The sequence below is a fragment of the Gymnoscopelus braueri genome, assembly GCF_963280865.1.
Source record: "Gymnoscopelus braueri genome assembly, chromosome: 1".
Classification (NCBI taxonomy): Eukaryota; Metazoa; Chordata; class Actinopteri; order Myctophiformes; family Myctophidae; genus Gymnoscopelus; species Gymnoscopelus braueri.
In genome coordinates, this window is record NC_137603.1 from 65,587,199 (window position 1) to 65,613,030 (window position 25,832).

Here is a 25,832-nt window from a genome sequence, read left to right on the forward strand (position 1 = left end):
TTGGGTCATCCTAAGACATCCTAGAAGGGGTGCCCAAAAAAATCTGAAACAGGAAGTGAGTTATTGACCAAATTGAAAATGGCCGCCTACAGTGTTGGCGATTGACTCAAAAAGCCTATAGAATCTCCAAAAAGCATACAATTTGGCACACATGTCCCTTGGGTCATCCTAACACATTCTAGAAGGGGTGCCCAAAATAATCTGAAACAGGAAGTGAGTTATTGACTAAATTGAAAATGGCCGCCTACAGTATTGAAAGATGATGCAAGATACCTAAAGAATCTCATAAAAGCATGATATGTGGTACAAATGTCCCTTGGGTGATCTGAACGCATCCTACAAGGGGTGCCCAAAAAGGTTTTAAACAGGAAGTGACCGCCTAAAGCAGTTGACACAAAAGAAAACATAAAGGGACGTCATAAAAGTGTATAATTTGGTACGTACATTGAGTGCTTCTTAATATATCCTAGAAGGGGTTATTTATTTGTTTGTTTGCTTGTTTATTAAACTTTTTAGGAAGGGACCATGTTGAAGAAATTCTAAATGGCTGTTTAAACAGTTGACCATGGCAGTCTGCATATTATGCAGACACAATACGACAGGTTATGCAGTGCATAACCTGCCGTATTTTGTAGTCTACCTTCTGTTTTCATTGCTACATCACTTATTTATTTTACTTTCTGCATTATTTTTTTATTGTATTCTTTGAATCTTCTTTATTTATCTAACTCTCTGCATATTCTTATTTATTTTACTCTGCATATTCTTATTTTACTCTCTGCATCTTATTTATGTTGCACTCTACATCTTCTTGCTTGTTTTACACTCTATCTTCTCATGTATTTTCTTCTTGATCATTACTGTTTTTTTGTGATTAGTGTTTAGTAACTACATGTATTCATGTGTGCCATTTCGCAATTACCAGCACATTGGCATAATGCTCTGCAAGGTAACCCAGCATCCCGGCATCTACACTTTCTCGAACAGAAGGGCTCAGCTTTGCAGCCACACTTGAGTTCTCTACAAACTTAAGCAGCCTCTGGCAAGAGTGTCCATAAAGGTGTCCACGAATCAGCGACTTTAATCCATCCATATTTGTCAGGAGATGGTAGAGATTGCATAGCTTTCAGGCTTCTGGACCAAATGCCAGATTGGCTGCTCGATTTGAATATTGTAGCAGTGCAGCCCGTGTGGGAGGAGTGTTTTCCATTGAGAGACTATTACAACTTTTTTTGGCACCCCTTAGGATGCATTGAGATCACCCAAGGGACATTTGTACCAAATTTCATGCTTTTATGAGATTATTTTTTATGAGTGTCTTTTGCATCATCTGTCAACACTGTACACGGCCATTTTCAATTTAGTCAATAACTCACTTCCTGTTTCAGATAATTTCAGGCACCCCTTCTAGGATGTCTTAGGATGACCCAAGGGACATGTATGCCAAATTGTATGCTTTTATGAGATTCTTTAGTTGTCTTTTGAGTCAATCGACAACACTGTAGGCGGTCATTTTCAAATTTGTCAATGACTCACTTCCTGTTTAAGATTTTTTTGGGCACCCCTTCTGGGATGTCTTGGGATGACCCAAGGGACATGTATTGCATGCATTTTTTTGTTTTTTATTTATTTATTTGCTTATTGTAGTCATGGGCAGTGGTGTAAAGCAACTAAGTACATTTACTCAAGTACTGTACTTAAGTACAGTTTTGAGGTATTTTTACTTTATTGGAGTATTTCCAATTTTCTGTACTTTTACTTCTCCTTCACTACACCTCAGAGGCAAATATTGTATTATTATTACAATTATTTGAAAACTTTAGTTACTAGTTACTTTGTAGATTTTGTAACTTTACTCAAGTAAATTTATAATTTCTGACTTTTACTTGTAATGGAGTATTTCTACATTGCAGTATTGATACTTTTACTTAAGTACAACATTTGAGTATACTTTTTCCACCACTGGTCATGGCTGCCAGTTCCCACCGGATGTCATGTGGTAGTTCAGACTGCTCCACACCGTACTGAATAACTGCTAGTTTGCATAACATCTTCAAACTAGGACTTAAGTCCAAGATATACACGTCATCAAGTGAGTTCCTATCCCATTCTCCAAAGAGGATGACACGATCCCCCACCATGCAACAGCACATCCCAGACATCCCTGAACGTGGGCATTTGCCCTTGGGCTCAACCTTCTTCCAGGTGAAGGTCTTTGGAATGAATTTCCACAGATCGTTGAAGGTCCCATCCCAGTTAATTCCGCCAGATATGTACAGCTCTCCATTGTAGGCAAAGGCTGAATGAAACTTGCGTCCGTCTGGAAGAAGCTGTGCAGAAAGCGGCGTGCTCAGCCAGCAGTTGGTCTCTGTGTCAAACACTCTGATGGTGTTGTAGTATTCCTGTTCCCCATAGCCCCCAAATACAAACATCTTCGTTCCAATGATGGTGGCAGAGTGACTGGATGAAACAGGTGGCGGTGCGCCTCCGGTGTTTATCAAAGACCAAACCATTGTGGTGGAATCCAACTTGTATATGTCGTTAGTGCGTCCCAGCTGGGAACATCCTCCGTGGACATACATGACCTTCCCTAAGACACAGGCCGAGTGGTTATACCTCGCCTCTGGAGCGGTACCGGACATCTTGGGCTCCAGCCATCTGTGGGTGTTGGCATCATATCCGTAAAGCAGGTTACAGTAAGGATCCCCTCCCCAGATGTAGATGATACGGTCTATCAGCACAGCTGTGGGTCTGCTACGCTTGGAAGGAGCCTCAACGGGACGTCCTCCTCTTGCGGTTGTCACTGGGGGCAACTTCATCCAGCGCAGAGACACTGTGTTGAAAACATTCACTTTAATCTGATCACTGTTGCGGTCCCAGAATCCTCCAAAGCAGTACACCTTGTGCTCCACTGCCACAGCGGTATAACCATATGTTCTTGGTGCTCCATTCAGATGTACCGTCCAGCAAAGCATTTCTCACACCGCAGATCAAGCTGGGTTTGGAAAAAAAAAGGTCCTGCTCTGTAAAGGAAAGGAGTCCTAATGTGTTCACTATCGCTTATATTGGTTCAGTGGCACGAGCGTTACACACAAAGTTTGAAAAATCCACAATGCCGATGAGTTGGGTTGGTCAATCAAGGAAGCTGATTAGTGGTGATCTCCCTGCTCTGCACAGCAGACTATTGAAAAAAAATTTATGAAGTCCGGACGAGCAGCTGCATGCGTTGGTTAAGTTTGCTAAATGAGGTTTTGTTTATTTGATGATTACTTTTAAAGGACATGGTTGTGATGAGGACATTGTGATGTTGTTGCATAATGATGTCATCACATATAACGAAAAAACATCACATGGATGCACCTGGGACGTATCATCAGTGTTGTAGCCTGGGGTCAACGGGTGTTTCGGGTCTCGCAACATACACCTTCGCCCAGGTGACCCATCCAGGGTTGATCAAGCCCCCAACTTACGTCCCAGTAACTACCCACGGTCAGTCCTCTTAAGGTAAAACAGGGCCACTCAATCCGCTTCTCCGGAACTACTCTGCCGGGACTGGGGAGAGGAGAGGCTCTGGCACGTGGAGGGACTAGGCCCTGTGGGTGGCCTCCTGGCCGGGCTCCTCCTCTGTCTCACCAGGTCCAGGACCTGAGCGTTGCACCTGACTCCCCCGTTCCAAACATTTCATTCTGGCGTGATGGTTTCTTGGGCAGTGGTGGTACTGCAGGCTCCACTTGCGGCTTGCTTGAATGGCCCTCCTTAAAGGCCTCACCGTGGACTTGTTGGGCTTCTTCCTCATGGACGACACAGGCTGGGGCTGCTGCATTGTGGGAGATGGCGCCAGTGTGTGTGGCCCGCCGTCTGTTCCTCTCAGCTGTGTTTGTGTCTGTGCTGTTCCTGACACTTGTCATTGAAAACAATGGGCCTCATGCAGCAATAAGTTCCTAATGTTTCCTCTTACATTTCTTCCTAAGTGAATTCCTAAGAGAAGTCGAGTCAGATTCATGAAACGTTCTTAAAAGGCAGAATTGTTCGTAACTATGTTCTTATGATGATGAATCCCAATCCTCGTAACTTGAAGGGGTGTGCCAGTTAATCCTAATTACCATAGAGAGCCGCCCCACCAATCCCCATATAAGGCATGTGTGTGATTGCTGCACACAGAAATCACAGGAAATCACACACAGAAATAAAGTTGAGAGAATGAAGTAAAGATTATCTAAACTAAAGTCTAAAGATGGTTGAACACCAGACTCCAAACATAAAAATAAATCAATCAATAGTTCTGTGGAGGTACTTCTGAAGTGAAAAGCAAATTATTTTATTTTAATTAATGAATGTATTTTATTATTTCTCTCACATGAATCAACATATCACCACTAGACATCAATGGGCTCATGCAGCAACCGTTCTTAAGAGGAAATTTCTTCTTAAACCCACTTAAGAAGTTTTTAAGAAGATTTTGGTATACTCCAATGTTTTCTTGCTGTGATCTGTTCTTAGGTAAGAACAGAATCTACGCACACCTTCTTAAGAGGACATTTCTTCTTAGACCCACTTAATTTTCTAAGTGAATTCCTAAGAGAAGTTGAGTCAGATTCATGAAACGTTCTTAAAAGGCAGAATTGTTCGTAACTATGTTCTTGATGATGATGAATCCCAATCCTCGTAACTTGAGGGGGTGTGCCAGTTCATCCTAATTACCATAGGGAGCTGCCCCACCAATCCCCATATTGAAGAAACCGACACTTGACCCCTCTGAGATCAAGAACTACAGACCGGTTTCCCTTCTATCCTTCCTATCTAAAACTCTCGAACGTGCTGTCTTTAAACAACTGTCCTCCTATCTCCACCAGAACAACCTCCTGGACTCCAACCAGTCTGGGTTCAAAGTGGGTCACTCGACAGAGACTGCCCTCCTGGCAGTGACGGAGTCGCTCCATGCCGCTAGAGCGAACTCTCTCTCCTCCGTTCTGATACTCCTGGACCTGTCTGCAGCGTTCGACACGGTGAACCATCAGATCCTCCTCTCCACCCTCGAGGGGATGGGTGTCTCAGGCTCTGCACTCTCCCTGTTTGCATCCTACCTGACGGGTCGCTCCTACCAGGTGATGCTGAGAGGGTCTGTGTCAGAACCACACAGGCTCACAACTGGGGTTCCCCAAGGCTCGGTTCTGGGTCCTCTTCTTTTCTCTCTCTACACTACATCTCTGGGTGCTGTCATCCACTCCCATGGCTTTTCCTACCACTGCTATGCCGATGACACCCAGCTAATCCTCTCATTCCCCCCCTCTGATACCCAGGTGGAGACACGCATTGCTGCTTGTCTGGCTGACATCTCGGAGTGGATGTCGACAAACCACCTGAAGCTCAACCTGGACAAGACCGAGCTGATGTTCCTCCCGGGGAAGGGCTGTCCGCACCGAGACATGGCCATCACCATTGATAATGCTGTGGTGACCTCAACTCGGACTGCGAAGAATCTGGGTGTGACCCTGGACGATCAACTGACGTTCTCGGCAAACATCGCATCAGTGACGAGGTCCTGCAGATTCCTGCTCTACAACATCAGGAGGATTCGCCCCTTCCTCACGGAGAAGGCAGCCCAGGTGCTCCATCAAACCCCTGGAGCTTGTTCAGAAAGCTGCGGCTCGTCTGGTGTTCAACCGCCCCAAGTTCTCCCACACAACCATCCTTCTCCGCTCTCTACACTGGCTCCCCGTAGCGGCTCGCATCCAGTTCAAAACCCTGGTGCTAGCCTATAGGGCAGTGAAAGGAACAGCTCCTTCCTACCTCCGGGCTATGGTCGATGCCTACACCCCTGCCCGACCACTTCGGTCTGCCACCTCGGGGCGACTGATTGCCTCGTCACTCAAGGGTCCTTCTGGCCGATCCACACGGTCACGACTCTTTTCTGTTCTGGCCCCACAGTGGTGGAATGAACTTCCCACTGATGTTAGGACAGCAGAGTCACTGCCCATATTTCGCCGCAGGCTGAAAACTCACCTCTTCAGGAAACACTACCCTTCCTCTCTGCCTGACCTACTTGTTGTTAACTAGTTGTACGAACGCTTGTTTTCTATTGCTGTATTGTTTATTGGATTATTGGATTGTTTATTGGATCTTGTTTAGTCGATACACTTATTTGTTTTAGCTCATGCTCATTTGATTTAGCTATTTTGTCTCATCTGTTTAAGGAAATAGGTAGCTGATATATTGCACTTTTACCTTAGCGCTAGGTATACTCTTGGTTGCTTGTTTTTGCAGAAAATGCACTAAAGACTTCTGGTGATTAGTAGTTTTCGTTCCCTACCTATGTTGAATACACTTATTGTAAGTCGCTTTGGATAAAAGCGTCTGCTAAATGACTGTAATGTAATATAAGGCATGACTGCATGGCTCTGCCTGCAGTCACACCTGTGTGTGATTGCTGCACACAGAAATCACAGGAAATCACACACAGAAATACAATTGAGAGAATGATGTAAAGAATACAGAACTAAAGATGTCTAAAGATGGTGGAACACCAGACTCCAAACATAAAAATTAATTAATTAATAGTTCTGTGGAGGTACTTCTGAAGTGAACAGCAAATAATTGTATTTAATTAATGAATGTATTTTATTATTTCTCTCACATTAATCAACATATCACCACTAGACATCAATGTACATTTGCTGAAATTAGCTGTTAAAAATGTTATCCATATTTCATGTTCAGGAGTAGCGTTAGTAGTGGATATAAAACATTTTATTACTGAAAGCTGGTGGGTGGATATGGAGGGTCTTTAAGGTAGCAGCTGCTTGGTATGTAATGGGGTGGAAATATGGGTGTGGTGGGTGATATGGTGGTGCAAGGAGGGGTGTAGAGGGCTATGTGGGGGGTATGGGGATGGGTATAACGGGTGGGTAAAGGGGGGCTTTCAGGTAGGAAGGGGAGTGGAAAATGGGGGTGTGACGAATGTCGGAGATATGGGGGTGGGGGTATCGGGGGGGGGGGGCGATGAGGGTGGGTTGGGTGGGGGGTTATGAGGTGGGTATGGGACTTGGGCTTCAACTCAACCGGGTCCGTTTGGGTTAGATTGTAATTTCAGACCCGTCTCAAACATTTTCATGTCAAGGACCTCCAAATTGACATGCATTTGGCTGCAGACCCCACCTGAAAATATTTTCTGCCAGGGATTTTTTTTCAAGATTTATCAAAATGTTTCGGAAATAGCCGATCTACAAGCTCCAAATGGCCACTAACTCTTTGACTGCCAGAGTATTTTCATAAAGTACTACCCCAGTGCCAGCAATCTTCGTGTTTTTTTATTTTTATATTTTGACATTTTTCATGTAAATAATTTAAAGACACATAATTTAAAGACACAGCACAAATCCGCCACTAGAGAGCAGCACATGACAGCTTGAAAATGGGGGTGTGACGAATGTCGGAGATATGGGGGTGGGGGTATCGGGGGGGGGGGGGGGGGGGGGGGCGATGAGGGTGGGTTGGGTGGGGGGTTATGAGGTGGGTATGGGACTTGGGCTTCAACTCAACCGGGTCCGTTTGGGTTAGATTGTAATTTCAGACCCGTCTCAAACATTTTCATGTCAAGGACCTCCAAATTGACATGCATTTGGCTGCAGACCCCACCTGAAAATATTTTCTGCCAGGGATTTTTTTTCAAGATTTATCAAAATGTTTCGAAAATAGCCGATCTACAAGCTCCAAATGGCCACTAATGGGACATGTTGTGAGCTTGTAGATCGGCTATTTTCAAACAAAGTATAAAATAGGGTTAAAGTGATTTATTAAACTGTTCCTCGTTTGCTGTGGACCCCCTGGAACTCCCTCAAGGACCCCTGGGGGTCCCCAGACCACACTTTGAGAACCACTGCTCTAAAGATATGATAAAAATATGATTGTAATTTAAATCCTATATTTATTATACAACTGTAGAATTGAAGAAACTTCGAAAATTAATTATTTTTGCACAAACATGTCACACTTAAGGACTAAAAGGCCACCCTAAGAGTGCTCTTCAGTGTGTGTAGATTCTGTTCTTACCTGAGAACAGATCACAGCTAAGAAAACATTGGAGTATACCAAAATCTTCTTAAAAACCTCTTAAATGGGTCTAAGAAAAAAAAAGGAAATGTCTTCTTAAACCCACTTAAGAAGTTTTTAAGAAGATTTTGGTATTCTCCAATGTTTTCTTAGCTGTGATCTGTTCTTAGGTAAGAACAGAATCTACGCACACTTTCTTAAGATGATTTTTTTTCTTAGACCCATTTAAGAGGTTTTTAAGAAGATTTTGGTATACTCCAATGTTTTCTTAGCTGTGATCTGTTCTCAGGTAAGAACAGAATCTACACACACTGATGAGCACTCTTAGGCTGGCCTTTGAGTTCTTAAGTGTGACATATTTGTGCAAAAATAATTAATTCTCGAAGTTTCTTCAATTCTACAGTTGTATAATATAGGATTTAAATTACAATAATATTTTTATCATATCTTTAGAGCAAAAAAGGTTCTCAAAAGTGTGGTCTGGGGACCCCCAGGGGTCCTTGAGGGAGTTCCAGGGGGTCCACAGCAAACAAGGAACAGTTCAATCACTTTAACCCTATTTTATACTTTGTTTGAAAATAGCCGATCTACAAGCTCACAACGCGTCCCATAACTGGCCATTTTGAGCTTGTAGATCGGCTATTTTCGAGACATTTTGATAAATCTTGAAAGATTTTCCCTTGTAGAAAATATTTTCAGGTGGGGGTCTGCAGCCAAATGCATGTCAATTTGGGGGTCCTTGACATGGAAATGTTTGAGACGGGTCTGAAATTACAATCTAACCCAAATGGGCCCGGTTGAGTTGAAGCCCAAGCCCCATACCCACCCCATAACCCCCCACCCAACCCAACCTCATCGCCCCCCATACGCCCACCGGCCCACCCCCATATCCCCGACATTCGTCACACCCCATTTTCCAGTCCCCTTCCTACCTGAAAGCCACCCTATACCCACCCGTCATACCCATCCCCATACCCCCCACATAGCCCCCTACACCCCTCCTTGCACCACCATATCACCCACCACACCCCTATTTCCATCCCATTACATACCAAGCAGCTGCTACCTTAAAGACCCTCCATATCCACCCACCAGCTTTCATTAATAAAATGTTTTATATCCACTACTAACGCTACTCCTGAACATGAAATATGGATAACATTTTTAACAGCTAATTTCAGCAAATGTACATTGATGTCTAGTGGTGATATATTGATTAATGTGAGAGAAATAATAAAATACATTAATTAATTAAATAAATCAAATAATTTGCTGTTCACTTCAGAAGTACCTCCACAGACCACAGAACTATTAATTTATTTATTTTTATGTTTGGAGTCTGGTGTTCCACCATCTTTAGACTTATAGTTTAGGTATTCTTTACTTCATTCTCTCAATTGTATTTCTGTGTGTGATTTCCTGTGATTTCTGTGTGCAGCAATCACACACAGGTGTGACTGCAGGCAGAGTCATGCAGTCATGCCTTATATGGGGATTGGTGGGGCGGCTCCCTATGGTAATTGGGATGAACTGGCACACCCCTTCAAGTTACGAGGATTGGGATTCATCATCATCAAGAACATAGTTACGAACAATTCTGCCTTTTAAGAACGTTTCATGAATCTGACTCAACTTCTCTTAGGAATTCACTTAGGAAGAAATGTAAGAGGAAACATTAGGAACTTATTGCTGCATGAGGCCCAATGTTTTCTTAGCTTTGATCTGTTCTTAGGTAAGAACAGAATCTACACACACTGAACAGCACTCTTAGGGTGGCCTTTGAGTTCTTAAGTGTGACGTGTTCATGCAAAAATAAATTATTCTCAAAGTTTCTTCAATTCTACAGTTGTATAATATAGGATTTAAATTACAATAATATTTTTATGATATCTTTAGAGCAGTGGTTCTCAAAGTGTGGTCTGGGGACCCCCAGGGGTCCTTGAGGGAGTTCCAGGGGTCCACAGCAAACGAGGAACAGTTTAATCACTTTAACCCTATTTTATACTTTGTTTGAAAATAGCCGATCTACAAGCTCAGAACACGTCCCATTACTGGCCATTTTGAGCTTGTAGATCGGCTATTTTTGAAACATTTTGATAAATCTTGAATTTTTTTCCTTGGCAGAAAATGTTTTCAGGTGGGGGTCTGCAGCCAAATTTGGGGGTCCTTGACATCAAAATGTTTGAGAACAACTGCTTTAGAGTTTTCAACGGGTCTAAAATTACAATCTAACCCAAACGGACCCGGGTGAGTTGAAGCCCAAGCCCCATACCGACCCCATAAACCCCCACCCAACCCACCCTCATCGCCCCCCCATACCCCCACCCCCATATCCCCGACATTCGCCACACCCCCATTTTCCCGTCCCCTTTCTACCTGAAAGCCCCCCATACCCACCCGTCATACCCACCCCCATACCCCCCACACAGCCCCCTACACCCCTCCTTGCACCACCATATCACCCACCACACCCCTACTTCCACCCCATTACATACCAAGCAGCTGCTACCTTAAAGACCCTCCATATCCACCCAACAGCTTTCAGTAATAAAATGTTTTATATACTAACGCTACTCCTGAACATGAAATATGGATAACATTTTTAACAGCTAATTTCAGCAAATTTACATTGAGGTCTAGTGGTGATATGTTGATTAATGTGAGAGAAATAATAAAATACATTCATTAATTAAATTAAATAATTAGCTTTTCACTGTAGAAGTACCTCCACAGAACTATTAATTAATTTATTTTTATGTTTGGAGTCTGGCGTTCAACCATCTTTAGACTTTAGTTTATGTATTCTTTACTTAATTCTCTCAATCTTATTTCTCTGTGTGATTTCCTGTGATTTCTGTGTGCAGCAATCACACACAGGTGTGACTGCAGGCAGAGCCATGCAGTCATGCCTTATATGGGGATTGGTGGGGCGGCTCCCTATGGTAATTGGGATGAACTGGCACACCCCTTCAAGTTACGAGGATTGGGATTCATCATCATCAAGAACATAGTTACGAATGATTCTGCCTTTTAAGAACGTTTCATGAATCTGACTCGACTTCTCTTAGGAATTCACTTAGGAAGAAATGTAAGAGGAAACATTAGGAACTTATTGCTGCATGAGGCCCAATGTAAATTTGCTGAAATTAGCATGTTATCCATATTTCATGTTCAGGAGTAGCGTTTGTAATGGATATAAAACATTTAATTACTGAAAGCTGGTGGGTGGATATGGAGGGTCTTTAAGGTAGCAGCTGCTTATGTCATGGGGTGGAAATAGGGGTGTGGTGGGTGATATGGTGGCGCAAGGAAGGGTGTATAGGGGGCTGTGTGGGGGGTATGGGGATGGGTATGACGGGTGGGTATAGGGGGGCTTTCAGGTAGGAAGGGGACGGGAGGAAATGATGAAAAAAAATGTTTCGAAAATAGCCGATCTACAAGCTCAAAATGGCCAGTAATGGGACACGTTGTGAGCTTGTAGATCGGCTATTTTCAAACAAAGTATAAAATAGGGTTAAAATGATTAAACTGTTCCTCGTTTGCTGTGGACCCCCTGGAACTCCCTCAAGGACCCCTGGGGGTCCCCAGACCACACTTTGAGAACCACTGCTCTAAAGATATGATAAAAATATTATTATAATTTAAATCCTATACAACTGTAGAATTGAAGAAACGAGAATAAATATTTTTTGCACGAACATGTCACACTTAACACATTGATTGCCTAGATCGAGTTAACTCGTTTTTAGAATCCATCGCTTGATTGCCTAGATCGAGTTCATATTATACTATATATTTATAGGTGGGAGTCGGGACTAAAACGAGTCGCTAAAAACGACTCGTTTTTAGGCAAAATGTGCCGGGAAGGAAATGCAAGGCCAAACGGCTTCGGAGGGACCCGACCCAAAGAACTATTTTGGAGACCATGTCCTTCACTGCTCCCTCGGGACCACCACCACCACGACCTGTGGAGGAACCACCACGACCCGTGGAGGACGAGAAGCCGTCGGCGGTGGCGTCTTTCACCGCTCCCCCGCGACCACCTTCGCCACCTGGGGGATCCGCGGAGATGAAGGCGGAGATGCAGGCGGAGATGAAGGCTCTCACCGACCCCGAGGGATCTGTGGACGTGAAGCCATCTCTGTCGGTGAAAGACACCTATGTCTTCACGACCACAGAACCCTCGTGGCGACCACCTCCGCCATCGGAGGGATCCGAGGAGGCGAAGACTGCCCCCGAGGGATCTGAGGAGACATCGGTGTCTTCGACCGTCCCCCTACAAAGCAACCACCTCCGCCACCACCTCCCCCACCACCTGCGGAGGTATCTGAGCCTGAGGACACGAACCCACCGGTACCAGACATCGATCCCGGGCACCCGTTGCGTCGTAGCGGCAGACCGAGGACCGCGTCGTATCGCCCAGACCCAGATACTACTGACGGTGAAGAGAGCTCCGATTCGGACTGCTCTGGCAGCTGGGAGCCAAGCCCAAGGAAACGATGTCTGGATCCGTTTACCAGTGGTAAGAATATATGTATATATGTATATTTTATCATATTTTACCTTTTGGTTGCACTCTGAAAATAGCAGATCTACAAGCTCACAACGCCTCGCGCTGCGACGCGTTGTGAGCTTGTAAATCGGCTATTTTTTACCTGATATTTGTATAAAGTCTGTGGGGCACTACTTACTTATATCAACTTTATATCAACATATAAAATGGCACCAAACAATTCAATCGCATCACAATGTAGTGCTTTTATATTGTTATGATCATTGAATGGTGCCATTTTATATTTTGATGAATTGAATACCTATGAATGGTTTCATCCTTTTTAGACAAATTGTTTGACTGGGCCTGTAACAACTGGAGGTGTGTGTAACACCTTATTTATATATGGACAATGTAGGAGCCCGGTGTGGATTTCTAGGATATTGCACTCTGGGTCAGCCAGTTATAAAATATGTATTTATTTTATTCTGTATCTATCTATATGCATGTGATTTATTTGATTATGTTGACCATGTAGCCTATGAATTTGTTGACTTGTAGATCTGGGTTTTTTTTTTTTGGGGGGGGGGGGGGGGAGGTCATTTCATTCCTTCAAAGGGAAGAGGTCATTTCATGACAACAAATATTTTGATACAGTTATGGGTCGACATGAGGCCATGTCAACAAAGATTTTTGTAGATCTGTTTTTTTTTGGGGGGGAGGCATACTTCAAAGGGAAGAGGTCATGTCATGACAACAAATGTTTTGATGCTGTTGTGGGTCGACATGATGTCAACAATGATTTTCAAATCCCTTTGATGACTTTAGTTTTTGGGGTGGAGGCCAGGTGCATCGAGGCCCCCACCATCATAATAAAATTCATCAAAGGGGACTAAGGTCACCTTATGTCCACAACATCAACAGTGTTTGATCTTGTTTACTTACAGACGACGAATATGTGTCTGATGGTGCAATGGAGTCGTCATCTCATCATACACAGTCTGCTAGTTGTAGGAAAGGTAAGACTTGTCGGCCTGAGTCTGTTTCAAACATTTTCTGTAGACTGTTGGTTTTTATAGATGGCATTTCCTTCATAACGGGTCCATTTGGTTCCATTCTAAATGACCATTACAGTACAATGTTATTTCTGCCAGTAATGTCACACACACAATGATATGTTGTGCCATTTTGTACTTATTTGCATTCAGATTTACCACAGTAATACAAAATGGCTAAAACCCCACTCTGCAATGATAAATGTCATTAATTCTAAGTTCCACAAAGTAATGCACCACCAGCGTGACACATGCTGGCAGTGAAGATCATTGTACATCTTATTTACCAAACTATTTGATGTTTTACTGTGATTTCAGACATGATGGATTTGGAGGAAGCAGGGCCATCGTGTTCAACCGCAGTACCACCTGTCGGCCGTAAAAGAGGTAAGACCGTTTTCACAGCTGTACCACACAACATGATTTTGACAGCACATTTTGATTCGGTTTTAGTCATAGTCTGTTGAATAAAATTCCATTTAGTTTTAGTCATATTTTCATATAAATCAACACTGCCACACAAATAAAAAAATATGTATTTTATGGTAATTGTGTATTTCTGTAATTCACAGGACGCGGTGGTAGGCCCCCAGCTGTAGAGCCTGTGTGGAAGGACACAGATTGGGAACCTAGGGCAGACATCCCCTTCACCGCTAGTCCAGGTCCTCGCAATGCTGCAGCTGAGCTGCAGTCTACCATTCCTGTTGACTTTCTGGCGCTTTTCCTCACTGATGAGCTGCTAGGGATGATAGTTGAGCAAACCAACATTTATGCTCAAGCGTTCATCCAGGCCAGGTCTGAAGAAGAAGTGGCGCAGCATCCACAAAGCAGAGTGAAGGACTGGAAACCGGTTTCAGTGGGAGAACTGAAAAACTTTTTCGCCCTGTTGTTCCTCACTGGCCTTGTGCGAAAGCCTGAACTAGTGTACTATTGGTCGACCGATGACCCTCTACTCACACCGTTCTTCGGCCAAAACATGCCACGCAACCGGTTCCAGATTATCTGGCGGTTTCTTCACTTCACGAACAATGAGGCTGACGCTGCTGCTGCTGCCGCTGCTGCCGCTGCTGCGGAAGCTGCTGGCGAGGTTGCTGTTGTTGACAGGCTTTGTAAAATCAACCCGGTCTTGCTCTACCTAACAGACAAATTCAAGGAGATGTTTGTTCCAGGTCGCAACATCGATGAGGGGGTGCTTCTGAGGAGGGGACGCCTAGCCTTCAGAGTGTACAACCCACAGAAGCCCACCAAGTATGGAATAAAGTCATACATTCTGTGTGATTCTGGAACGGGGTACTGCTACGCAATGAAGCCATATTCTGGACCAGACCTGGGCAACTGGCGGCCCGCGGGCCGTATACGGCCCTTTGGTTGACTCTGAACGGCCCGTGTAAGGTTATTTGGAAATGTCAAAATAAATATATTTTCTCGTTTTACCTCATGCATGGACTAAAGCTGCATTGCTTTTATTTTGAAGTTTCAAGACGTGCGCATGATTGGATCGTTGTCACACGCACACACACTCGCGCGCGCACGCACTCACACACACACACACACACACACACACACACACACACACACACACACACACACACACACACACACACACACCCCAGCAGTGGCCAGGTGACTGACTGCACACAGCGGGGGAAACGTGTGTTGTTTACTGATCAAGGCCGGGTCACAAGACGGCCTTACGGGGGCAAAAATTTCCGCTCGTGGTAAAAAAAGAAAGGTAGATGTCGAATGCAGGGTGTTCAACAAAAACTGGACTGCTAAGTATTTATTTACTGAAGTCGGAGGTAAAGCCGTATGTTTAATTTGCGGGGAGCATATCGCCGTGTTTAAGGACTACAATTTGAGTCGCCATTACGAGACCAAACCTAAACACGCGGAGAAATACAAAAACTTGACTGATGCTGAAAGGGCAAAGACATCGGAAGCTTTGCTAACTGGTCTGCAAAAGCAGCAAGGCCTCTTCACCAAGCTTCATGCTGCCAGGGATGCAGCAACCAAGACCAGCTTTGTGATATCCCACAAAATCGCTAAAAACAGTAAGCCATTCGCAGAGGGGGAGTTTGTCAAAGAGTGCTTGGTGGAGTCTGCAGCACTAATATGCCCTGAAAAAAAAGAAGCGTTTGAACAAGTCCCGCTGTCCAGGCGAACGGTGACGAGAAGGATTGAGGATATAGCAGGGAATCTGGAGTCTACGCTGCAACGTGAAGTGGGAAGTTTTGACTTTTTCTCCTTGGCTTTGGACGAGAGCACTGATGTCCGCGACACTGCCCAGTTACTCGTATTTGTCCGTGGGATAACGTCGGACTTCAAGATTACGAGCTGGCAGCAATGCAGTCGATGAAAGGGACAACGACAGGGAGTGATCTCTTCACAGAGGTAAATGTGTGCATGGACACGCTGGGTCTGAAATGGGACAGACTGGCAGGTGTCACATCTGACGGTTGCCCAAGTCTCACAGGGAAAAATGTCAGACTTTTGAAACGTATGCAAGATAAAGTGACAGAAATGAATGCAGATCAGAAATTGTTTTTTTTGCATTGTATTATCCACCAACATGTGTTGTGCAAGTCAGTGCTAAAACTTAACCATGTTATTGATGTTGTTACTAAAATGGTAAATTTCATCAGGGCACGGGGGTTGAATCATAGACAGTTTGTCGCGCTTTTGGAGGAGCATGAGACTGAGCATCGTTACATTGGCTACCACACAGCAGTCAGGTGGCTCAGCCTGGGCAAAGTGCTAAAAAGAGTGTGGGACCTGAAAGCAGGGATTCGAGAGTTTTGTGAGAAGAAAGGCAAAGACTTCCCAGAGCTCTCAGATGAGGAATGGATGGCAGATTTTGCATTTGCTGTTGATGTGACTGCACTGATGAATGAATTGAGTGCCCAGGACAGTCCTGGTGCAGCGATGGGCCACGGACCGCCCAAAATCCTGGTTCTAAAAAAAAAATCGAAAATGTTTCTAAGTCCAGAGCTCCCAAGAAGCTCTGGGCTCAAGGCCTCTCCCCTGCGTGAAATGTCGCATGGGGGAGAGTGGCCACTTGTACCATCGGGTAGGTAGGGACCATGCCCAGGAAGAGGCACCTTCCTGGGGTAGCGATGGGGCGGCGAAGACCCCCAAAATCATGGTTCTCAAAAAAAAAACGAAAATGTTTCTAAGTGTCTGCATGGGCTCCAGAGGTCCCCGGGACCCCCTGGAGGACCCCCGGCCGAAAATCGCAACTTTTTTCGGCTTGTCTTTTTCGGGCAAAAACGGGCGGTACCTACCAGTCCCTGGGTCGCCCGGGGCCGGCGGAGGGCTCGTTGGATCCGGGGCGGGGGTGCGCACGCGTCGGTGTCGCGTGGGGGGAAAGTGGCCACTGGTGCCATCGGGTAGCTATGGACCATGCCCGGAACCGGGGCATGGTCCTGGGGCAGTGTCGGCGCCGCGAGACGCTCCAAATCCTGGAGGATTCGGAAAAAGCCGGGATTTCTTCAGAGTCCAGAGCTCCCAAGAAGCTCTGGGCTCAAGGCCTCTCCCCTGCGTGAAATGTCGCGTGGGGGGAAAGTGGCCACTGGTGCAATCGGGTAGCTATGGACCATGCCCGGAACCGGGGCATGGTCCTGGGGCAGTGTCGGCGCCGCGAGACGCTCCAAATCCTGGAGGATTCGGAAAAAGCCAGGATTTCTTCAGAGTCCAGAGCTCCCAAGAAGCTCTGGGCTCAAGGCCTCTCCCCTGCGTGAAATGTTGCGTGGGGGGAAAGTGGCCACTGGTGCCATCGGGTAGCTATGGACCATGCCCGGAACCGGGGCATGGTCCTGGGGCAGTGTCGGTGCCGCGAGGGGTCCCTTGTCCTGGATCTCCGCGTCGTACCTCCCTGTCACCTACCCGTAGCTCAGGAGGCGCCTGGCTCGTGCCTGCCTCCCTCCTTTGAAAAAGTCTCCCGGGCGAGACGCCGACTCGCTCCAGACCGTACCTATGGAGCTTGGCCGTCGCGATGCCCAGCGCGAGGCTCCGTCTCGGGTGGCGGCGCGGGCCCCCTCCTCCTGGATCTCCGCGTCGTACCTCCCTGTCCCCTCCCCGTGGCCCAGGAGGCGTCTGGCTCGTCCCTGCCTCCCTCCTGTGAAAAAGTCTCCCGGGCGAGGCGCGGACTTGTTCCAGAACATATCTATGGAGCTTGGCCGTCGCGAAGCCCGGGGCGAGGCTCCGTCTCGGGGCCCGGGTGGCCCGAGCGGGGCGCCCGGTGGTGGTGGCGGTGGGTCCCTCTCCCCCCTCCCCGCGAGGGGGGAGAGAACCAGGAAATCAGGAGGCCTACCTGGTTGATCCTGCCAGTAGCATATGCTTGTCTTAAAGGGCGCAGCAGACTTGTGTGAGTTGGGCGTGCAGGCACTGCCAAGTGCCCACGCCGGGACAGTACCTTATATGGGTGCAGACCACATAGGTGGTGCACGCAGGAGTTGAGTAAACCAGAGTTCCCGATAGTAGACCCGCAAGGCAAGTTACCTTGCTGGGGTTGGCGGCGGGGGAACTTGACATGAACCTGCGAGCAGCTACGTATCTATGCTGGTCGTGCCCTGCGGCCCGGTTGTCCCGTAACTCAGCAGTGGCTGCGCCCGAGTTAATCGAACGAGATTCCCACTGTCTTGCAACGGACCGCCCGAGGGCCCCCGCGGTTGGCCTCGCCTCGAGCCCCATCACGGGGCTCGGCGAGGAGATCCGTATGCCGCAGGGGGTGCGAAGGCGCGCTCCGGAGACTCCGTTTCTCAAACCTTGCTTGTGTCGCGTACCGAATTAATCGAACGAGATTCCCACTGTCTTGCAACGGACCGCCCGAGGGCCCCCGCGGTTGGCCTCGCCTCGAGCCCCATCACGGGGCTCGGCGAGGAGCTCCGTATGCCGCGGGGGGTGCGGAGGCGCGCTCCGGAGACTCCGTTTCTCAAACCTTGCTTGTGTCGCGTACCGAATTAATCGAACGAGATTCCCACTGTCTTGCAACGGACCGTCCGAGGGCCCCCGCGGTCGGCCTCGCCTCGAGCCCCGTGATGGGTCCGTATGCCGAAGGCGCGCTCCGGAGACTCCGTTTTTCGAACGAGATTCCCACTGACCCAGCGAAACCATAGCCAAGACAAATTTAATCGGCTCAGGCCATAGAGGGAAGAAGACAATCCTCAGCGAGGAAAAAAGACCCTGCTAATGGGCATGATAACCTTTGCGGCAGCGATTGTACCACCAGGTACCTGCGGTCCGTAGGCCGCGGGACCCCCCGACTGATCGCCCGTCGAGGGGTGCTTAAGAGTGGGTCCGCGGGACCGGCCGGTGGGCCGGGTCCGAGGTGCTAAGTCCATAATAGTCCCATGGGCACGCCTCTCCGTTTGTACCACCAGGTCCCTGAGGTGCTTTGGCCGCGGCCTGTCACTCAACTTAACGCCCGCCGAGGGGTGCTTAAGAGTGGGTCCACGGGACCGCCTGGAGAGCCGGGTATCCCCCGGAGGCGTGGGTCCCCCGGACTGGAGCGAGTACCCAGCTTCGAGGCTCCCTGGGCCGGGTCGAGGCCTCCCCGGGGGTCCCTGGGGGTCCCTGGCCAGAGAGGCCTGAGTCGGAATAGCGGGGCTTCGGAGCAGCGGGGTGTAACCGAGAAATTTGCCGCTCACAGACAGACGGACACACCAGTGGCGTCAGTTCAGCAAAAGCTAAGGTATGTCAAGAAAAAATAAAATACTATATTTTTGTATTGAAATATTTATTAACGTGTATTGAAATGTCTATTACCATGTATTGAAATGTTTATTAACATGTTATGTAACCGTGCATTCTTTGTAAAACCTGAATAATTACAATAAAGTATATTAAAAAGCAAGGTCATATGACAGCATTATATCAAAGGCCACCAAACACTCATAGGTTAATAGTATGCCAAACAAAGGCTACATTGTAACATGTCAATGTGCGCAAATGGCTTGAGACAACATAAGCCTTTTCAAATGACGGACGGACAGACGGACAGACGGACAGACGGACGGATGGACGGATGGACGGACGGACAGCGTACAAAACATACTCTCTCGCCATGCCTTACGGCCTGGCGGAGTCAATAATATTCAAACATATAGTCTACACTACAGCATCAGACGACGGGTCTTGCCCTTAATTCAAACCTTAAGTTAAATATCTCGCAAACGCTAAGAGACATGAAACTTTGCAGTGACTTGTTTCAGTGAAGGTTGAGGGCGTGAATCGCTGCACTGCCTGCCCACTTGCCCAGTCTTTTGTTAAGCAATATCAGTAGCCTAATCACAGCCACAGCGCAGTTTGAGACGATCCAACAGTATGGACAGTTGGATGGTTGTCGTAGTAAGTTCAAGTAAAGTGAGTAAATGTACTTAGTTACTTTCCACCACTGCTGATGTGTGCATGCAGTGTGATTGATGCACAGCTCGTTTCATGGACAGGCTTGACATTCTCTCCATTGCAAGTCCAATCTTCACCTTGTTAAGGAGATGAGAGAGGTGTTGTGTGCATGGCTAATGAACCTGTCAGCTTGTTAAACCATTAGCTTGCTACGTATGTCTTAGCCCCTGTGGTATTTTCCTGCTCGCTTTCCTTGACAGATAACTTTTGATGCTAATTGCCACCACATGTAAAGTCTTGCTTTTCTCATGGGTTTTTCTTTCTCTGTTTTTTAACCCATTCAGACCGGGAACGCATCTGTGTAACCACTTTAATCATTTTTTTATACTTTGGCTATTCAAAAATAGCAGATATACAGTACAAGCTCATACTTCAACTTTTTTTTAAATCGTGAACATTTGTGAAAATCTTTGAATATATATGTTTTAAAGTGATTTTTTTTAAACTCAAATCTTTGCTTCTTGGCGGTCTCTGGAACAGCATATTTTGAGATGGGGGTCCGCGGCCAAATACATATGATTTTGGGGGTCCTTGACATGAAAAAGGTTTGAGAACCACTGATTATAGCAACATAAGTCTTCAACAAACTGTCAGGCTTTAGAAGACATTTGTAGAATCCACAGAAGCAAAGGTTGAGTTTAAATGTTCACTTTAAAAATATATATATATTAAAAGATTTGCACAAATCTTCACGATAAAAATTAATAAATAGCAGATATACAAGCTCATGCTATGAGCTTGTATATCTGCTATTTTTTAATAGCCAACTAAATCTTAAAATGACAAGAGATGTGTTCCCGGATTGAATGGGTTAAACCATTAGCTAGCTACATATGCCTTAGCCCCTGTAATAATAATAATAATAATACATTTTATTTGTATTGCACTTTACATTTGAAACAAACCTCAAAGTGCTACAGTACATAATAAAACAAGATAAAGAAAACCATTTGCAAGAATCAAAAAGTATAAACAGGTTAAAACAAGTTTAAAAACACGTTTAAAAAGGAGAGGCAGGGTTATTAAAACCGGCTTAAAAAGCTAACCAAATGCTTTGTTAAAATGGTAAGTTTTTTCCTGTGGTCTTTTCCTGCTCTAATGAAACGGTTTCCTTGACATTTGTACACACACACACACACACACACACACACACACACACACGTGTCACACACACATACTAAGAGCTGAACAGGAGATTATGAGAGTGCTGAGTGGGACAATATAAGAATGAGGATAATGACTGCAGAGAGACAGAAGCTATAGAGTAGCCTTTAATGTTCCACTCCCCCAAAATCATGTGTTTAGTTTGGTCCATGTCTTTTTGAAGTTTACCTGTGAAAGTCCTGCTAGTTTCTTGAGCTCTGCATATCTGCATTATGGTGTTCTTCTGGTCTTCAGACTATCACTCACCAGTGGTGGTAAAAGTACTCACATGTTTTACTTACAGTTTTTCACAATTGTTAACACACGTTTCTCAAAACAATAACGGCTTTCTCAAAACTGCACACACAAAACTGAAAACCTCACACACAAAATGCTAAACCCCACACTGCCTTTGCAAGATGACTCTTTGCCATCAAATCTTTTAACTGTTCACAAAATGGAACTCGTGTTTTCATTTGGTACACACAGCCATATTTTCAAATGACACACACATACCATTCATTACAGTACACACAATAAGCATGTGCTGCACACTACCAAACATTTACAGCACACTGCAGGGCAAAATTGAAAACACAATCATAGAAATGGAACACACCATATGAATGACATTGACAATTTATTTTGTAAAATGACTCAGTGTATGTAGGCCTACTTTTTTCATAGTCAAACATAAAACAAAACACAAATATGCAGCCAAAAATGTTTTATTTCTCTACATGATTTAGGCATCATGCCTCCGGTTCATGTCTGGCCAGAGGGCCTCATTCACATCATAGGCAATGTTCTCCCTGTCCAAGCAGCGTTGGAAGAAACGCCTCGAGTGGCGCATGAAGCCCTGACAGGCCTCAACAGTGACTAGGGCTGCAATCGATTTTCACGATTTTTGTATAATGACATTTTTCAATTTTGAATTGGAAAAAAAACATATTTTAATCGAGAATCGTTTGTTTTGAAAAAATCTGAAAAGAATCGGAATTGTGACCCCAAGAATCGGAATCGAATCAAATCGTGAGATAGCAGAAGATTCACACCCTAACAGTGACGTCGCCACAAGCCTCCTCCATGGCCTGGAGCAGTGGGACCCGGCTCTGTGGGTTCCGTTCATACTGTATACCTTCCACCTCCATGCTCAAAAGAACTCCTCAATGGGATTCAGGAAAGGAGAATAAGGTGGAAGGTACAGAACGGAAAAATGTGGGTGGTCCTGGAACCACTCACGCACTGGAGCAGCCCGGTGGTGCAAATTGCTCACCAGACCTGAATGTTTAGAGATTTGACTATTTGTGTGTTGTAGGTTGATGCTTTGAGATTTTACGTGAGAAGTGTGTGCAACAACTGAACATTGTGTGTAGTGTTTGGACAACAAGGTGTGTTGTAGATTGATGCTTTGAGATTTTATGTGAGAAGTGTGTGCAAGAACTGAACATTGTGTGTAGTGTTTGGACAACAAGGTGATAATGTAATTGCGAACGCAGCTTCCGCATGTGTGTGTGTGTGTGTTCCGCATGTGTGTGTGTTCCGCATGTGTGTGTGTTGCACAACAGCCTGCAACACACACACACACACACACACACACACACACACACACACACACACACACACACACACACACACACACACACACACACACACACACACACACACAGTCAATGTTCTCTCCCCATCACGGTGAAATAACACGGATTACAAGTCTGTAAATACACAATATTTTCGAGCTGCGTTCGCTTCCCGCGTTCGCGCGTCTTACTTGTGACAGTGATGAGTGTAAAGAAGGAAAGTCAGAGTCTAATGCAGATAAGGGAGTGTGAAGTAGTGCCAATTTGGGTCGAGCGATTAGTACATGAAGTTAAGGTTGTGAAAATTGTGCCGAATTTTCGCTTTTTGTGTGTTAACAATTGTGAAAAACTGTAAGTAAAAGTGTCAATACAGCAATATAGAAATAATCTGGTACAAGTAAAAGTCCGGAATTCAAAATGTACTTGAGGAAACGTACAAAAGTATTGGTATCAAAATGTACTTAAGGTACCAAAAGTAGAAAGTACTCATTATGCAGAATGTCCCATTTCAAGTTTTTCAAATGTATACAAATCTTTTGAAAATAGCAGATCTACAAGCATTGTGAGTTTGTAAATCGGCTATTTTCAAATAGCCAAAGTTTGAATAGGGTTAATGTATGTTTTGTAATAATCCAAATCTACAAAGTAACTAGTAACTAAAAAAATTTAATAATTGTAGTGGAGTAAAAGTACACTATTTGACTCTGAGATGTAGTGGAGTAAAAGTAAAAGTATAAAAAAATTGAAATACTTCAGTAAAGTAAAAAAAAACTCAACATTTTACTTAAGTACAGGACTTGAGTAACTGTCACTCACTGAATCCAGGTTTGATGCACGGCAAGCAACTCAGGGCGGATTCAGACTGGTCCGATTGATTCGAACCGTTCCTGAGTACGATTGGCCTCTCTCAGCTGGCCAGCATTCACATTGGCCAAAATTCTTCCGTACTCGAGTACACGTCATGCAACAGTAATGGTAAATATGTGCTTCATGGGGGCGTTGTTGACTATGGGGCTTTGGGAGATAGAGAATGTCATTCACAGAAGAAGAGTCACTTGTCAGAGTTGTGTGGTATCTGAAACCACAGATTTCACTATATTTGGTAAAGGTTCTACTGCACTTTTAGTTGCCAACAACGCCATATTGTAGTTAGTTTGATGTTCCAGATGTGTGTATGAATGGTTGAATAATGGATTGAGTCTTCACTCCAGTCAGTGAGGTTACTTGCATCCAATTTATTTCATAGTACAAACAGAGTACAAACTGCTTTCCTATGGACCCTGAGGTCCCACCATCGGCCCCCCGGCCTCTGAGTGACACACACAAATAGTTACAATTCATCCCCTCTATATAGCAGTGACCACATTGAGATCTAAAGAAAGTCGGCGGATCTTGTATGGGTACCTTGAAAGGTTGGACCCCACCTCCTGGCCCACTACATTTGCAACTGTATGGGCCAGGAAGGGAAGGGTGATGACAAATGCCTAGACCTTCTGTCTCCCCAATTGGGAATGCTAATTGTAACCCCCACCCGGCTCGGGCCAACAGTCATCTCTGAATACACTCTTCTGTCTGTACTTGTGAAGTGAAATCATCTAACATCTGTATGTTATATGAAATATACAACAGTTTAAAGTGAATAATAAAGTTTGACTGTGTTCCTGACGTTGTCTTGAGTTATAATAATAACAGAACAACAATACACAACCAAAGCAGTGTGTGCATTGGTCTTTGAAACCTCAATATGTAACGTCGTCTCTCGCGTCTCTGTTATTATGATAGTCACGTCACTGATGCATCCTTGGTATTTTAGCAGTGACGTCACAGACTAATCCTTGGTATATTTATCCTTATATATACCTTCGCCACACATGTGTTTTTTGTTTATTATTTTTCACGGCTCGCGCTACTCAAACACTAGCGGGATTATTATTTCTTGTCAACATTCAAGTAGAACTATGAGAAGGTATAACCCAGCTAAAATAATGCGTCATTATAAAAATATATAAATGATATATGATTAGCATGCAGTCCACTTCCTTCTCTTGGTACGGATGGATTCACACTGCCGTGTTCCGTTCCCGAGTCTGCAGCAATCGGACCCGAGACTACCTCCCCAGGTGGTTTCGGGTACGGTACGGTGATGCGTTACGGGGAACGGTACGCTACGTTCACACTACCACAACATCTGCCATGTGGTCCGGGGTGCGCACCCGGGACCATAGTCTGAATCCTCCCTCAGACAGGGTGTGATGTCACATGCTGAGTTAGGAGGCTAGTTAGATGGTTATTAAAGAGTTATTGGAATATATCCATCTACAGTAGGGTAGTTAGAGAGTTATTAGAATATACCCTTCTACATCAGTATAGTTAGAGAGTTATTGGACAAAGCAAGAGGACAGAGAAGTACAGGACATATTTTACACCCGGTTAGTAACGTTGTTGTAGTAATGTTGTTCTCTTGCCTCCCTCCATTGTCTGTGTCCTTCATATCTCTTCTCACCTTTCCTTTGTACTGATTCAATGTCTCTGTGTCTTCCACTCTCTCTCTCTGTTCCCACCTCTCCTCCTCTCTGGTTGGATGTGTCCCTCTTTGTGCAGCAGAGCCGTTGGATGGAGAGGAGTACCTGGACATCACAGGTATCATGAGGAACCAGGCGGGACGCTACGAGTGCAAGGCCAGCAACGATGTGGCCACGCCCGACGTCAAATATGTCAACGTGCTCGTTAACTGTAAGAGATGACACGATGGATGGATGGATGGATGGAGGGAAGGATGGAGGGATCAGTGGTGTAAAGTAACTAAGTACATTTACTCAAGTACTGTACTTAAGTACAATGTTGAGGTATTTTTACTTTACTGGAGTATTCCCAATTTCCAGTACTTTTACTTCTACTCCACTACATCTCAGAGGCAAATATTGTACTTTTACTCCACTACAAGTATTTGACAACTTTGGTTACTAGTTACTTTGTAGATTTTGATCATTATTACAAAACATACATTAACCACTTCAGCCCTATATACATTTCGGCCATTTGAAAATAGCCGATCTACAAGCTCACGCATTGTAAGCTTGTAGATCGGCTATTTTCAAAAGATTTTTATTA

At 45.2% G+C, this 25,832-nt stretch overlaps 1 protein-coding gene across 2 annotated transcripts in view; it reads left to right on the top strand.

Moving 5' to 3' along the window:
* Positions 1 to 25,832, top strand: part of LOC308073950 (limbic system-associated membrane protein-like) — a 342,986-nt gene that overhangs the window by 299,864 nt on the left and 17,290 nt on the right. Inside the window, exon 5 of one of the 2 annotated variants that reach the window (XM_080413243.1) lies at positions 25,323 to 25,454. In XM_080413243.1, the coding sequence (XP_080269369.1) occupies positions 25,323 to 25,454 (132 nt within the window). The remainder of the gene's footprint in view (positions 1 to 25,322; positions 25,455 to 25,832) is intronic. The other variant, XM_080413244.1, reaches the window with a different exon arrangement.